Below are 15847 nucleotides of genomic sequence, written 5' to 3' on the forward strand. Positions count from 1 at the left end.
GGATGCAGACGGATCTCGAACCTGGTTGGGATGAAGACGGATCGGTAGCTGCTTCGGGAGGGCAATTAGCATTGGCCATATGCATTTTTCAGCCGGCTCTGTGCGCTGACATGTTTTCGTTACCCAACCACGGATGGATGCCCAACGATGCTCCGGTCTCGCGATCATATTCGGCGTCGACGGGCTGCTGGCACTTTTCGATTTCTATAAACATTTTGTATCTGATCGGTGGTATTGTAATTACCCTTAACCATCAGTTGTGCCTTTTGAATAATTCAAATTAAATCATTTTTAGCTGCGATTTATTTGCTCCTTAATCTTTTGGACAGGACTTTTTATACCCTTGCTGGGTATTATAATTTCAGTCAGAAGTTTGCAACGCAGTGAAGGAGACGTTTCCGACCCTATAAAGTATATATATTCTTGATCAGCATCAACAGGGGAATCTTTCTAGATATGCCAGGAAGAAATCGATTTTTTGGCCATTTTTGCAAAATTTTATAAGGGGTTACATCATTAAAATTTTTGATTTTGATAAAAAATTGAATTTTTAAAATTTTTAAATGAAGTATTCAGATTTATTAACTGTAGAAAATCTTGCACAGAACAGTTTTCCGATTTAAAATTAATGCTCTTTTGGCCGAGTTATGATATTTTTAATTAAAAAAAAATCAAGAAGTTTTTTAATATAAAAAATCAGATTTTATAATACAAAATAATACTTTTCCAAGTCAAGGAATCATTTTCGACCCCATAAACCATATATATTCTTGATCAGCATTATCATGCGAATCTTTCTAGACATGTCCGGAAGAAATCGATTTTTTGGCCATTTTTGCGAAATTTGATAAGGGGTTACATCATTAAAATTAGCAAAAATGGCCAAAAATTTTGATTTCTTTAAATTTTAAATTTGGTATGCAGTTTTTTTAAATTAATAAAAACTAACACAAAACTGCTTTCCGAATCGAAATTAATGCATTTTTGGCTTAGTTATGATATATTTTAATTGTTACCTGCAAGGGTATACAAACTTTGGCTGGCCAAAGTTAGCTTTCTTCCTTGTTCTATGTTTTTTTGTCTTTTAAATAGCTTTCTAGATTTAAAAAATTATAATATATATCTATTTTTATTGATTATATTATTTTAAGGATATATTGTAATTTTTTTTTATTATGTAATCATTTCGGAGATTCTCGGAAAGATGTACTCATTTTTGTTATAATTTAATGTACAAATGCTTTGGACACCGGGTATATTATGGTCAAGCACAATCTATGGTAACGTTCTTACTTATTTCTCATATTTTTGTCTCGATTCTACTTTGTAGGGGCAAAAAGCGAGATAAAAAAATCAATCTTATATTAATTAAAATATATTAGAAAAATAAATAAAAAAAATTCAAGTTCAAAGTAAGCTAAATTCTTATTTATTTCTAATATTTCTATCTACACAGAAATATAATCAAGTTTATACTTTGTAAGGGCCAAGAGCAGCACAAAAAATGAATATAAAATTAATTAAAATAAATAGGAAAGATAAATAAAAAGAATGTGAACAAATATAAAGATAAATTCGCGCAAGACCAGTGCTATCCACCCACCCACTGGCAGTTTCTCTTCAAAAGGCGAGCACTAGATCACTAGAACTGCCCATTTCTCATCTAAAACTCACCGTTTTCAGTTAAAATACAAGAACAATGGCTATTCAAACAGAGAGAAGAGACTGCCTGAGTAAATATGGTTATTAAGTGCCTCCAAAAAGTAGCAGATCTCAGTCGGGCGAGTGCTCCCAGCGGAGGCAACAACCGCTCCGCACACCACACACCTTCATGTATAAATATTGGCTAGTAATGGCTGGTGATCTTAACGATGCGTGCAGCGCAGTGATTAAGCCCAACGGCTACTGCCCCTGGTAGTTTTTCGACTTGAAATCGGTGCCTGCTGGCATAACATATCGCTCGTGTGCCAATGGATCTATGTAGTCCGCAAATTGGTTATCATAAATTGCATCTACTTGGAGGCGTCGTCGGGGGATATTCCCCCGGCGATGCCGTGCGATGATCGCTGCACATTTGGCTCACTGGCCCACTGGGTGAAATTGAGTTGGATACCGTTAAGAGGAGATTTTCTTTTCTGCGCACCAACTGTGAAAATTAACAGCTCCCATCCCCATGGCTACGCCTTCGCCATCCCCAATTAATTCGCTTTTGCAGAGCTGAGACAGTTCCAGCCCAACGTGGTGACACAAGTGCGATGTTGCTGGGATCGCTGTGAACACCGACAGACACTTTCATCTGGCTATCATTTCCACCAAGATCGGATCTCAGACGGCAACAAGTTTGTAGCTCGAGAATTGGCGAAAGTATATTTAGTAGCAAAGGGAAAATTATGATAAACTAAAGTAAAGGTGTAAAGTTTTCCTCAAAGAGTAAAGAAATTAATTTTACGTTAAATTACATACCTTAAATATTTTTAACAAAGATGTCTAACTGTGAACATAAAGCTATATACATACTTCTATATGTATTTATACAAGTACTTACATCTACACATATGAGTGTGCCACGCACACGAATCCTGTGCTCAAGAGGGTGTAAATAATTTAATACATCAAGAAAATTGGAAATGAAAGTTTCTTTGTTTTGGTTTGGCGTGGCCGCAGCTAACTTTTAGTTTCGATGCTCGCAGATAGCTGCGAATCCTGCTCCTGCCGAAACGTAACGAAACGAAAAGGACGAACGGGCGAATGGACGCAGCCGGACGGACGATTGTGCGATTTATTTGCACATTTCGGCTGACCAAGTGGGATTCCTGGGGGCGGTTGGGAGTCCATGTCCGACTCTTATCGTCAATAATCATCATATGCTCAAATTTTTGGTCGCTTAATTGGAAAATTGTTGTTGTTCTTGCGATACGCCTGAGCGATTGGGTGATTGGATGTCCAGGATTCGGATCTGGATGGATGGACAAACGGATGATTGGTTTGGCTGGCGACTGCCGTCCAAAGTCTGCCATGCTCTGGAGTGCCGTTTGATTGATGGCCTCCACATTGTTCTGCGGCCTTGTTGTGATAATATTTGGGCAGCGCCAGAGTTTGATTGGCATTTGGGCCAAGTGCCTTGCGGTTGTTGAATACCAAGAGGGGCTCAGGAGAAATCTTAAGCTTAATATGATTGTTGTTTCATTAATAATATTTGGTGAATACATTAACAACAAAGTCATAGTTCGCTTAAGTATATTATTCCATATTTCCATAATTTTGAAGCCATTGAAATGCAAATAAACATCTTCTTAATTTATTATTATTTTTAAAACCTATAATTTGCAGAGATGGGAGCCATTTTGATATCAAATAAAAAATCCCCCATGGTTGACCATCAAAATTGGTCATATTTTTTTCTCTGCAAAAATCGCGATTGCGCAAAAGCAGGGCAGACTCTCCCAGGGGTGGAATATGAGTTCATATCTCGTCATATTTCATAACACCCACTACTTCCTGCTTGGACTTGTGGTTGCGACTGCGGGTTGTGGGCGTGAGCGTAGCCAGTTCCTTTCAAAATGGCGACGAACATCGGGGATTCCCCCCCAAACTGTACGCTACGAGTTCTTTGAAGTTTTTAGTTGAATTGGCAAATGACAGGCACACTTGGGTTTGGAGCAAACTCCCCTGGAAAATGCTCTGCTCTTCACATATCAAAAGAAGTCGAAAACCACAAAGAAAATCTCAGCAGCGGCAAATTTTCAGCTACATCAAATCATCGAGTCCCGTATCCGTATCCCCGTATTCCAATCCGTATCTGCCCGTATCCGGGACCTTCCCTTTTGCACCTGCACCCTTCTACGCTGAGGGACACACAAAGAATTTCCCCCATTTTCTTCCATTCCCGAAAAATGCTCTCTGTCTCTGGCGGCTGCTGCGGTTCGTCGTTCTGCTGCCAACTTTCAACTACTTGCAAAGTTTTCACATTTTAAATTTGTTGGCTTGTTGCTTGCGCCCAGATTTTTTTTTGTTGCCTCCATTTGCTTTTCCCTCCAAAAGTTTCTTTTGTTTTCCTTAGAGCTGCTGCTCTTGAGTGCAGGTCGCCGCTTAACAATGAGCACTGTAAAAAGCAGTTCAAGGTGGGAAGAAGGGTATCTTATTCAGAGGTTTTACTGTTTTTTAAAAGGTATAATGAGTTTTATTGGAATAAATATAGTTTCATAATTACTTAAATTAAGAATACAATTTGATTTTATTTGCCAAGTTTTCTATTTTCCCGATTCTTGAATTTCAAATATTTCGAATTTTGTTAGATTAATAACAAAATTAGAATATATTCCTTAAGTTTTTCCCGAGTGCATCCAAGATTTTGAAAAATAAAGTACACTTGTTTTGCATATAAGTTACCTTCCCCGTTTCCTTCATTTTGTGCACATATTTGAGTGAAGGGACAGATTTGAGAGTCCTTCGTATGCATACACCTGGACGCAACTCAAATATGAAAGGATATGGGCTCCTCCTTCCTGCGGCTTCTCTGAAATCTGCGGTCTCTGCCCAACTTGGCTTGCACTGGATATTTTCAAGTTTACCCTCTTAGTCGAGGCTTCCAAGCAGATGTATTCTATATCTAATAAGCTGAGGGAAAACACTTCCCACCTCCGACGTCTCGGTGTCGATGGCTCCTTCTTTGTCTCCCCTCGGCCATCGTTATCGATTGCCCAACGAGTTGAGCTGGAAAAATGCTTTCGTGGGCGTGGCACTCGGGAGAGAGAGAGAGAGGCGGGCGGTAGAAAAAATAAATTGTTGCAAACACAAACAGAAATATAATTTTTGTTGCCTCGCATCTACATGGGCCACATATTTATGGCATGCCAGCACGTACGCGATATATTGCAACCCAATCGCTGAGCGAGGGAGGGAGCAGAAGGAGGAGGGTGGCTCAGGGGGACTGCTTTTATTTATTTGGTAAACTTCGTTTATATCGCACACAAACCGAGTTAAGGGGAAACCCCCACAGCCAGCGAAAAGAAAGTCGAGACCGAAACAGAAACAGAAACCGACGCCATGTTGAATGCGTCGCATGTTGGGCGGTGGGCGGTGAGCTGTGGGTGGTGGCCTCATAAAAGCCTGGCTGAGACCCCGGACCCAGGACTCGGGACTCGTTCCCGGGACCCATGTACTGCTCTGTGTTTGATATGCTTGTCAAGCATTTTGCGCGGGACCGTCTAACGATATTTCGATTTTGATATCTTTGGGTGTTATCGTTAAATGTCTGTCTGGGCGACGATGGCAAGGGATGACGGTGGGGTGGGCGGGCACACAATGTATACAATGTGCCATGTTGATTATGGTCTCATTTTTGGTATTTACTTTTCATTTGGATTATTACACGCTACGAAAAAAAAGTAACCTGCAATAAAAGTAAGTATTCCTAGGAGAATTTATTTATATTACCAAGATATAGACTTGAATTTGGTAAAATGTTAATATATATTCTCTAAAAATATATGTTTGCTTTAGGCCTCATTCTTGTTTATTTTTTATATAATATTCTGCAAGGTTAATGATCCTCCCAGAGATCGGGTGGCTTCTTAACACCTCTTTCCTGCTGTCCATAATCGTTGCTTCTCTGACTGGCCATGGTCATGTGCGAGACTTTTAAAATTAGCACTCAAATGTGTCAAGAGTCCAGCATCATTATTCCACGAACCTAAAACCCTCGTCCACGTCTCCGAGTCGATCCAAATTATGCTCGTGTTTACGGGGACTTTTTGACATGGGTTGTTGGTCCTGGCTTGGGTGCCGTCATATGTCATAATTATAGCTGCTCCAGTTCGAGATCCTGATGCCCGGGATCCGGCACCAGTTCCTCAGCTCAGATATATTGATAATTGGCCGAGAAGTATGACCAACTGAGAGCCTGAGGCTGTCCAAGTCTAGACGAAAAGTGTCGGTTTTTGAATATTTTGACAGTTGGCACTTGATGGGTCCTAAGGGCCAAATGGACCCAAGGCCACTGATGCGACTTTCATATTTCTCAAGGATATGTTGGGTGAATTTTATGAGATTAGAATTATTTTATTTGGGAACTTATATAAGAACGTAACGTAAAAAAGTTGCATTTATAATAATAATTGATATTGAATCTTATTATAATTATGTATTATTAACAAAACATAAGTGTAATGCATTCCTTTCCTTAAAACTTAAAGTTTAGTTAACTTAAATGGAGGAAACAATGCAAAGCACGAAGAGGCAGATATGGAGCAGCTCAATGTTGCTGGTAAACCCATTAAGCGACTGCCGGCAGATAAACTTCGGTGGAGAAGGCACGCGATGCTCCCGGTCGGATGTGATTTATGTGGCTTTTAGGTTATTTTATTAAAATGCATATTCGTTGCTCGGATGTCACCGTCGGCCGCCGTTCAATGTTTATGATTTTCATAAGCTCGCCGGCCATTGGCCAGCAGCTACTGCGGCATCCATTGCTGGGCTAAAGGAGGAGCAGGAGGACTCGCAGGAGCTGGAGTCGTTCCAGGTTGTATGTCATAAATTGTCACCACCGCCGGCCGACGGCCAGCACCAGGATCGGGCGGACCCAGTCGCAGTGTCAGGTGAAGATACTGTATCTGATCGCTGCGACCGCTGCGGGTCATAAACAAGCGACTTGGCGACCAGGTCTTTGGATGGGGTCTGCTTCCAACACGGCCACCATTGCATTGCTAACACCGCTGGCTTTTGGCTTTAATTAAAGCAACTTGCCTGTCTTCATTTTTGTACAAGGTATTTGTCAAGTATCGAAGGGTAGCTTTCGTTTGAATATCTGAAAGTGAAGAAAATATTTGGGATTTTTTCAGTTACTGCTAGAGCAGCAAACCGATTTTCCTGAATTGTATCCTAGCATAGAAATATTATTTACTATAAATATTATTTAATATGTATGTACTTTTTAGTACCTTGGGTATTTTCTGTTCGAATCTCGCAACTTTAGCCTTATTGTCTTGCCGCACGAGTATCTTCTGCTGCGCGGCAGTTGAATCTTTTGGAAAACATCAGCTGAAACAGCCATCAACGTTGGCTGGGGCTTAGTCTGGATTCGTTTATCAGTTTATTTAAATTTTCCTCGCATGTGTAGTGGGCGGGGGGTTGGCTCGTATTTATGCCCATAATCAGGGCGCGGGGAATCCCGTTAAGTCGCGTCATAAGGCGGTTCGCCATTTTCGCTTATCGTCATCTCAGTCTCAGTTTTAAGCTGAGCAGAAGCCTCAGATTCGGATTCGGTTACAGCCTCAGTCTCAGAGCTCAGCTCCGCCCCCACTGAAGGCTGTGCCGAGTATTTTATTGTTGCCGCTGAGAAATTGGATTCGTATCAGTGGCACATATACATATATACATCTATCCAGATACCCAGATATATGTACATAAGCCCCCGCACCAGCACGTACAGTTTATGGCAACTCATATCTGACAGATATAAAAGTAAGTATTCTCATCTAAGAGAAAAGAAGCGGCACAAATCGAAGGAGCAGAAGGAAGCACAGAAAGAAAAATTTAAGACTATTCAAGGCAAAAAGTCTTAGGAAGGCACAGAATTTAATAAAGTTATAATTATTTAATGCTCTTATTTTAATGAAAAATACAATTTGACATTCTTAACTCACAGGATCAAGGATTTAAGGAACTAAATCGAAATATATTTCAATGAAAATGTATTCATATTTTGTTAAAAACTAAAAAATCTTTCATAAACTAGGGAACACTAAAGTTAAAGTAAAACCCACCGCCATTTTGTGAGAAACGCTGCCACAAGGACAAAAAAACGTCAAAGAAAAATGATAATAAAATAACACAAATATGGCAGAGGGAAATGCTCGTTATGCGAGGATTTTCCCCCCTCACTCTCTTGCCATTTGTGCTTTCCATTTTATTTTTATTTTATGTATTTGCCACATAAGCAGCTTAAGTGGCAGAGCTCCGGCATATACGGATTTACATATGGACAGACATACACATAAAGGCAAAAGGATCAGGCATAATGCCGACGTCGCCGCATGTGCCATAATTTGCAGAAAAGTGCCAGAACAGCCAGAACACCCAACCATCGCACGACTCCAAACCCAGCCCCAATCTCAATCCCAATCCCAATCCCTCTATGCCATTCCATTTTGCACCCAACCCCTGGTCGGCATTAAAATGCCTTTCGAACAAGGATAACATTCGGCCTTCTTCCAGGACGAGGGGTATACATACACACATACATATATGGCACTTGGGGGCGAAATGGGTGCATGCCATAAAAACAATAGCGCACATAAATTTTGCACAAATATATATAAAGTATGCAAAAAGGCATAAAAAGGAATAACAGCAACGACAGGGCGGGGGTTACCCCCCACCAAATGAGCTTGGGGGGAAGCCCCCACAGCAGGCACACTCGTATAAACACACTCACACAGTCACGAATATCGTAAAACATATGTAAGGAAGGATACCAAATATTTATTTTTTTTCGTTTTTTTTCGCCAGTTTTGTGTTCGTTTCATTTCGCACTGATTTCGCAGGAATTTTAACGAGACCCGACTTCGGTGAGAACTTGTTAGGAACTCCAAGTAAATGGTAATTGCGAAAAAACAAGGCCTGCTTCTACCATATTCTTTGAATTAATCAAGAATAACGTATATTTAAGTACACTATATGTATTGTTTATATAAACTTTGAATTTTCCATATGCTGAAGGCCCGATCCCTATCGATATCCTGTTGACCCTCGCATATTTACTTAATGACATCAGCTGCATCCTCTCCGGTCGATTCCGATATCGGTGACATCCATCTCGTGCATTAGACGAGGAGGAGGAGGAGGAACAGGAGGCAGTCGGAACAAATGCGATTGCCTGAGAACATTCACGCATCTCCATCTTGCACGGGGTCACAGATGTCGGCATTTGCCGGTATCGACGTACTCGTCGTCACCCGTAATTGGACATTGAGTGCTCCGTCCAGGACGCGAAGACCCTCCCCTTGGTTTCACCCCTCTCACCTCGCCGGATGGGCGCTCGTAATTGTGATTTTCCGTGTTTTCCGTTTGATTTTCCATTTTTTCCCCCTCAGAATTTGCCAAGTGCATGAATTTGTCGTTTTCAGAAATTTATGCTTTTTAGTTTATTGCCAGTACGGCACAAGAGGGGGTGGACAAGGGAAGAGGGTGTGCTTGCATAGTTTTATGAGTGGACCTTGGTGTGCTGGCCATCAGACGTCCGCCGTCCCTGGCCGGGCCAAGTCCATGTGTAATTGGGAATTTATTAGTCGCTGGAGACTCATTTACATTTCTTCCTTCGGGGGAGGAGGAAGGAAGTATGTGCGCCGGACCAAACCTACGGACAGTGCTGTAATTATTAGGCATTCTTTTATTTATGGCAAGGAAAGTTTTGATTTATCCCGGACAGGCGGAATACTCAAGACAAATGCCTGCAGTTTGGCAAATAAATTTCCGAAATGGTCTATCGCTCCTCCATACGCCTCAGATTTATTACTAATTGCTAGTCATAAAGTGAGGGGGCAGTAACACCTGGCATTTACCTGGGGTTCTGATTCTTCAAGGAGGCGAAAGCCAATATCTGTCGCTATATCATCTTAGGTTTTTTTAATAAAACAACACTTCTTCTGTTTACAACTTAAGATTGGAATATATATATCTATGGCATTTTTATTCGATATTTCTCAAGATCCAGTTTCTGAATGGCAATATGCGCAGGTATCCGTCTATGAAAGTCCACGATCTGAAACGCCCAAGTGTCCCAAAGGTCTTTATTCCGACGAGATAGTAGTTTCGCGGCTTTCCGTCCATCAACTCAAAGTCCATCAGCGGCGATCCCGGCTGCAAATAATTTGTCTTCACCCCCACGACACACAGGATGCTCTGGCTAAGATTCTCCTTGATCAGCGGCTCCATCACCGAGGTGCAGTACTCAAGGCTGCTCGCGTGTCTTGTCGCCTTTATCCGCCACTCAAGCTCCTCGGTCACCTCCTCACGGTTCGATGGCTGGTACTGGAATCCCGCGATCTCCAGTCGCTGTCCAATGTAGTTGCCCTCGATCTCCTGAGCAGGCGGCAGGCACAGTGGCTGCACAAACTCCGAGAGCTCGACATTCCGCACCAGCTTGGCCAGGGCGATGTCGTTGTCGAGTTTGCCCTTAACATATAGCGGGTGCACCGCAAACTCTTCAATGTCCACCGCCTGCGGAGACGGGGAGCACTGGGTGATTTCACTGGCCACACGACAGTCGCCCGTCTTGGTGTTCGGGTTGGCGCGCCAGTCCCCAAAGACAATGTACTTGGGAAGGGTGCTCGGATAATTATAGAGAGTGCAGAGAGCGGTGAGGATGGCGTAGCGTTGGTGGATCAACACTGCCAGACAGTCGGATACCGGTTCTGGCTTATCCGGCTCACCACCGTTGAACAGGCGGCCAATCCAGGTGTGCTCGTCCGGGTCTGTGAAGAGCTTGTGGTTGTAGAATTGGGTTTCCCTTAGCTTTCCACACTGCTGTTGCTCTTGTCCTTGTATGACTAGAACAAAATACATGTTTATTAAGGTGTATTTAAAGGAATTCCATTACTCGATCTACACTTACCCGTTAAGAACACGGTCAATACCCCGCATCTGAGGAAAAACACTGGCGCACCTTCAATCATTTTCCAGAAAGCTCTGATTGAAACTAAACCTCGATCGGTTATGAGAATATTTTTTATACGGCTTACCAAAGCTTTTGCTCAGTGAAGTAGATGCAAATCTGAGAATCTATAAATATCGGGTTGAATTTAGCAACATATTTAAACGATTTTTCATTTAGGCTATACACTGTAATCAATGAAATTTTATTAACTATCTTTTAGTATATATGTATAGGCTTTTGAAAATTGAATTAAATAATTTCTAAGTCAAATTCCAGTAGACCTATTCTTAGTAAGCTTTTGAATATACTGAGTGCCAATGAGTCAAACGAATGATGTTTACAAGGGTTACTAAAGCTTTTCCTGAGCGAATACTAATTTATTGAGAAGCTGCAATCTGAGCGGAGAACCTGACATTTGCGCACTCCAATAATATTTAGAGGAATCTCTTTTTAAATATAATCAATCTGTACAATTGACAGTTTATTTATTTTAAATTAATTAAAAATACAAACAAGTGCCTATGGCACGGCATATTCAATGTTTTTCAAGATCCAGTTCCTAAATGGCAAAATGCGCATGAAGCCGTCTATGAAAATCGGAGAGGCGGTACCAGAAACCGTTCCAAAGGTGTTTATTCCGACCAGGTAGAAGTTCCGAGGCTTTCCGTCCACCACCTCGACGTCCATCAGCGGTGACCCAGACATGAGGTTATTAGCTTCTATCTCAATGCCACACAGGTGGTTCTGGGATAGGGTTAGTTCGCCGAGAGCCTCCGTCAGCGAAGTGCAGAACTCCAGGCTGGTCGTGTGCCTCGCCACCTTCCGCCGCCAGTCCACGTCCAGGATCTTTGCCTCATTCCAGGAATGCTCCTGGACGAATCCCGCCATCTCCAGTCGCCGGGAGATGTGGTTGCCCTCGATCTCTCGAGCGGGCGGCAAGCACAGCGGTTGCACGAATTCCGAAAGTTCCACGTTCCGCACCATCTTGGCCAGTGCAATGTCGTAGTCGTGTTCTCCCAACTTGAACTGTGGATGCACCGAGATCTGCTCCATGTCCACTGCTTGCGGTGGCGGAGAGCACGTGGTGGAGCCCCTTTCCAGGCGGCAGTCGCCCCTCTTGAAGTTGCTGTTGGCGCGCCAGTCTCCGAAAAGAATGAACACTGCTGTGCTGTTTCCAGAGTCATCATCGGAAAGAACACAGTGAGCGGGAAGGATGGCAAAGCGTTGGTGGATCAGCACGGCCAGACATGGAAATTTAGTATCCGGATTACTCGACTCCCCGTAGCCCACACGACCAATCCAGGTGAATTCGTTCGGGGCGGTGATCTCCATCTCGTTGTGGAGCTGGGTCTCACGCAGCTTGCCACACTCCTGCGGCAGCAGCTGGCTGCGAGTGGCTGAAAAAAGGATTTAAAGTACAAAAATATAGGGATTTTTACATAAATAATATATAGTTTATGTTGGCAGAATTGCCAACTGTGCACAGAGTTTAAATATTTTAGTTTTCTTATTTTGTAGCATTACATATCTTGACTGATTTATATGCTCTCTGGAACTCAGTGACCATTATTAGTCACTGATTTTGAAGCTTACATTGAGTGTGTGTCTCAGATAAAGTAACTATGTCAAAACCAATTATATTTTTATAAACAATTGCTCTTATTTTAATTTTTCGCTGATTCTCTAATGGTTTTACTTCACCCGATCTGTAACTTACGCGATAAGAACGCGGGAAACACCCCGAATATGAGGAAAATCACTCGAACGCCAGTAACCATTTTCAGCAAGCTCTGATCAAAACTAAACCTCGATCGTTAGTGAGAATAATTTTTAAGAGATAAGCAAAGCTTTTGCTTAGTAAAATCGGTGCCAATCGGAAAATTGATTAAAATCAGGTTACAATTTTCTCATATTTAAAAGATTTTATATTTAATTTACACACTTTAAGCAATGGAATTTGATATACAATTTTTGTTTTTTTTAGGTTTTTGTAAGTTTTATATCTTTAATATTTTCAAAGTGGAGCTCCGGTAAACCTATTCGTAGTAAGCTTTTGATTAAACTGATGCCTATGATTCTAACGAACGATTTTAACAGGGGTTACTAAAGCTTTTGCTGAGCAAAAACTAGTTCATGGAGAAGCTGCAATCTGAGCGGAGAACTTGACATATTACTGAGTGCAATAATCTTTACAGAAATCTGTTCTAAAATCCATTTAATCTGTGTAATTGGCACGTCATTTCTCTTTTTCTACATTTTATTTTAATGCATGGCATATTCAATGTTTTCCAAGATCCAGTTCCGAAACGGCAAAATGCGCATAAATCCGTCTATGTAGATCGGAGAGGCAGAATCAGACTCTGTTTCGAAGGTGTTTATTCCGACTAGGTAGAAGTTCCGAGGCTTCCCGTCCACCACTTCGACGTCCATCAGCGGTGACCCAGACATGAGGTTATTTGGTTTTATCTCAACGCCACACAGGTGGTTCTGGGAAAGGGTCAGTTTTTCGAGGGCCTCAGCCAGCGAAATGCAGAACTCCAGGCTGGTCGTGTGCCTCACCACCTTCCGCCGCCACTGCACGTCGAGGGTCCTCTCCCCGTTGAAGGAATGCTCTAGCACGAATCCCGCCATCTCCAGTCGCCGGGAGATGTGGTTGCCCTCGATCTCTCGAGCGGGCGGCAAGCACAGCGGCTGCACGAATTCCGAGAGTTCGACGTCCCGCACCATCTTGGCCAGTGCAATGTCGTAGTCGTGTTCTCCCACCTTATACTGTGGATCCACCGAGATGTGCTCCATGTCCACTGCTTGCGGTGGCGGAGTGCATGTGGTGGAGTCCTTCTCCAGGCGACAGTCGCCCACTTTGAAGTTCTCGTTTGCGCGCCAGTCACCGAAGAGAATAAACACTGGTGATCTGGTACCATCGAGCAGAACACAGGAAGCGGGAAGGATGGCAAAGCGCCGATGGATCAGCACTGCCAGACATAAGAATTCAGTATCCGGATTACTCGTTTGGAGCGGTGATCTCCATTTCGTTGTGAAGCTGGGTCTCCCGCAGCTTGCCACACTCCTGCGGCAGCTCCTGGCTCCGAGTGGCTGCGAAAAGGATTTAAAGAACAAAAATATAAAAATCTTTACATAAATATTGTATCGCTAAGAAAGCTTAAATCTTGATTTGTTTATTTTGTAGCATTACATCTCTTGACTGATTCTCATGCTCTCTGGAGTTCAGTAACCATTATTAGTCACTGATTTTTAACCTCACCTCACCATAGATGAAGTAACTAAATAAAAACAATGTATTATATCAGGAAAAATTATACTATTTTTATTTTATGCTTTTCTAAGGGTTTTCCTTCACCCGATTTATAACTTACGCGATAAGAACGTGGGAAATGCCCCGAAAATAAGGAAAATCACTCGAATGCCAGCAATCATCTTCCAGTGGGCTGTGATCGAAACTAAACCTCAATCGGCAATGAGGAAGTGTTGTTTTTATACAGGTTATCAAAGCTTTTGCTCTATGCAAATCGTTGCATTGAGAGCGGAAATCTGTGAAAATAATCGAGCTTTCAGTTTTAATAAAGTTTTTTATTGTCACTATTTAAAGATTCCTAAGTTTAAGGTTCCAATTTGTTTGGATTTTGCTTTCCAGCATCGGTAAATTAAATGGCTTATGTTAGTCTACTCGATATTTTTTAGAATCCAGTTTCTAAAAGGCAAGATGCGAATGAAACCGTTTACGGTGAACGGCGATGAAATAGTAGACTTTTTCCCAAACGTGTTCAATCCAACGAGGTAGAAGTTCCGTGGCTTTCCGTCTACCACCTCGACGTCCATAAGTGGTGCCCCGGACATCAGCTCGTTCGTTCCAGGCTGAACGCCACACAAGTGGTTTTGGGTAAAGGCAACCCTACTAAAATCCACCGCCGCAGTGCAGAACTCCAGACTGCTCGTGTGCCTTGTCACTTTCCGCCGCCACTCAAAGTCGTCCATCTGTTCCTCAACTGAATGATTCCATCTGGAAAATCCAGCCATCTCTAGCCGCCGGGATATATGATTGCCCTCGATCTCGCGGGCGGGCGGCAGGCACAGTGGTTGCACGAATTCCGAGAGTTGGACGCTCCGCACCATCTTGGCCACTGCAATGTCGTAGTCGTGTTTGGCGTCGTCATATAACGGGTGCATCGCAATCTCCTCAATGTCCACCGCCTGCGGAGGCGGAGAGCACGAGGTGAAGCCCCTTTCCAGACGACAGTCACCAGCCTTAAGGTTCTCGTTGGCGCGCCAGTCCCCGAAAAGGATGAACTCGATTGTGTAGTGACCGGCCTTAACACAGTGCGCAGGCAGGATCGCGTAACGTTGGTGGATCAGCACTGCCAAACATAGAAATGAAGGTTTTGGATTATCCGCTTGACTGTAGCCCACACGGCCAATCCAGGTGTACTCGTCCGCTGCGGTGATCTCCATTTCGTTGTGGAGCTGGGTCTCGCGCAGCTTGCCACACTCCTGCGGCAGGTCCTGGCCCTGAGTGGCTGCAAAAGAGGATTTAAGGTAAAAGACCATATATGTAATGTAAAGAAGATATCTCATATCGTATATATATTACACACACTGATGTACACAAACTTTGATACCCCTCTTACTTAGACTCGGTGAGTTTTATTAGTCATTGATTATCATAACTAGTTAGCGAGTGTGCTACAGATATAGTAAAAATCTTAAAACAATCGGAAAATAAGAATATTCCTATTGATGTCTGGGAAGTTCTCATTCAAACCATGTGCAACTTACGCGATAAGAACGCTGGCAATACCCCAAAAATAAGGAAAATCACTCGAACGCCAGCAACCATCTTCCAGTAAGCTCTGATCGAAACTAAACCTCGATCGGTAGTGAGAGTTTCTTAAGACAGGTTATCAAAGCTTTTCCACAGTGCAAGTTGTTGCATTGAGAACGGAAATCTGAGAATCTCTGAAAGAACATCAATCTTGGCGAGCTTTCAGTTTTAATAGAGATTATTGTTGTTATTATGTAATTAGAATTCCTCTCTCAAATTTGTACGTGTTAACATAATGAAGGCTGCTCACCGATAGTAAAATGTATAATGTTCCTTTATTAACTAATTATTATGCTTTATTTTATTTAATATCATTATTTATATTATATTAATTTCCTTTCAATCTTTCGAAACCA

At 42.4% G+C, this 15847-nt stretch overlaps 4 protein-coding genes across 4 annotated transcripts; all 4 read right to left on the bottom strand.

The window, feature by feature from the left end:
- Positions 1 to 9607: 9607 nt before the first annotated feature.
- LOC108081966 (phenoloxidase-activating factor 3-like) lies at positions 9608 to 11097 on the bottom strand. Its single transcript, XM_070288116.1, has 3 exons — positions 10740 to 11097; positions 10613 to 10686; positions 9608 to 10547 (listed from the first exon to the last, which is right to left on the bottom strand). Exons 2-3 carry the CDS (start codon positions 10671 to 10673, stop codon positions 9688 to 9690), a joined length of 921 nt encoding a protein of 306 aa, XP_070144217.1. The 5' UTR covers positions 10674 to 10686; positions 10740 to 11097; the 3' UTR covers positions 9608 to 9687.
- Positions 11098 to 11099: 2 nt separating this feature from the next.
- LOC108082081 (phenoloxidase-activating factor 1-like) lies at positions 11100 to 12711 on the bottom strand. The gene is made up of 2 exons (XM_017177376.3): positions 12372 to 12711; positions 11100 to 12051 (listed from the first exon to the last, which is right to left on the bottom strand). Exons 1-2 carry the CDS (start codon positions 12430 to 12432, stop codon positions 11174 to 11176), a joined length of 939 nt encoding a protein of 312 aa, XP_017032865.1. The 5' UTR covers positions 12433 to 12711; the 3' UTR covers positions 11100 to 11173.
- Positions 12712 to 12899: 188 nt separating this feature from the next.
- Positions 12900 to 14144, bottom strand: LOC108082083 (CLIP domain-containing serine protease HP8-like). Its single transcript, XM_017177378.3, has 2 exons — positions 14029 to 14144; positions 12900 to 13747 (listed from the first exon to the last, which is right to left on the bottom strand). The coding sequence occupies exon 2, from the start codon at positions 13448 to 13450 to the stop codon at positions 12917 to 12919; it is 534 nt and encodes a 177-aa protein (XP_017032867.1). The 5' UTR covers positions 13451 to 13747; positions 14029 to 14144; the 3' UTR covers positions 12900 to 12916.
- A 77-nt stretch (positions 14145 to 14221) lies between these two features.
- Positions 14222 to 15534, bottom strand: LOC108082082 (phenoloxidase-activating factor 3-like). The gene is made up of 2 exons (XM_017177377.1): positions 15446 to 15534; positions 14222 to 15186 (listed from the first exon to the last, which is right to left on the bottom strand). The coding sequence occupies exons 1-2, from the start codon at positions 15504 to 15506 to the stop codon at positions 14336 to 14338; spliced, it is 912 nt and encodes a 303-aa protein (XP_017032866.1). The 5' UTR covers positions 15507 to 15534; the 3' UTR covers positions 14222 to 14335.
- Between the last annotated feature and the right edge of the window lie 313 nt (positions 15535 to 15847).

This window comes from Drosophila kikkawai, chromosome 2L (genome assembly GCF_030179895.1).
Source record: "Drosophila kikkawai strain 14028-0561.14 chromosome 2L, DkikHiC1v2, whole genome shotgun sequence".
Lineage (NCBI taxonomy): Eukaryota > Metazoa > Arthropoda > Insecta > Diptera > Drosophilidae > Drosophila > Drosophila kikkawai.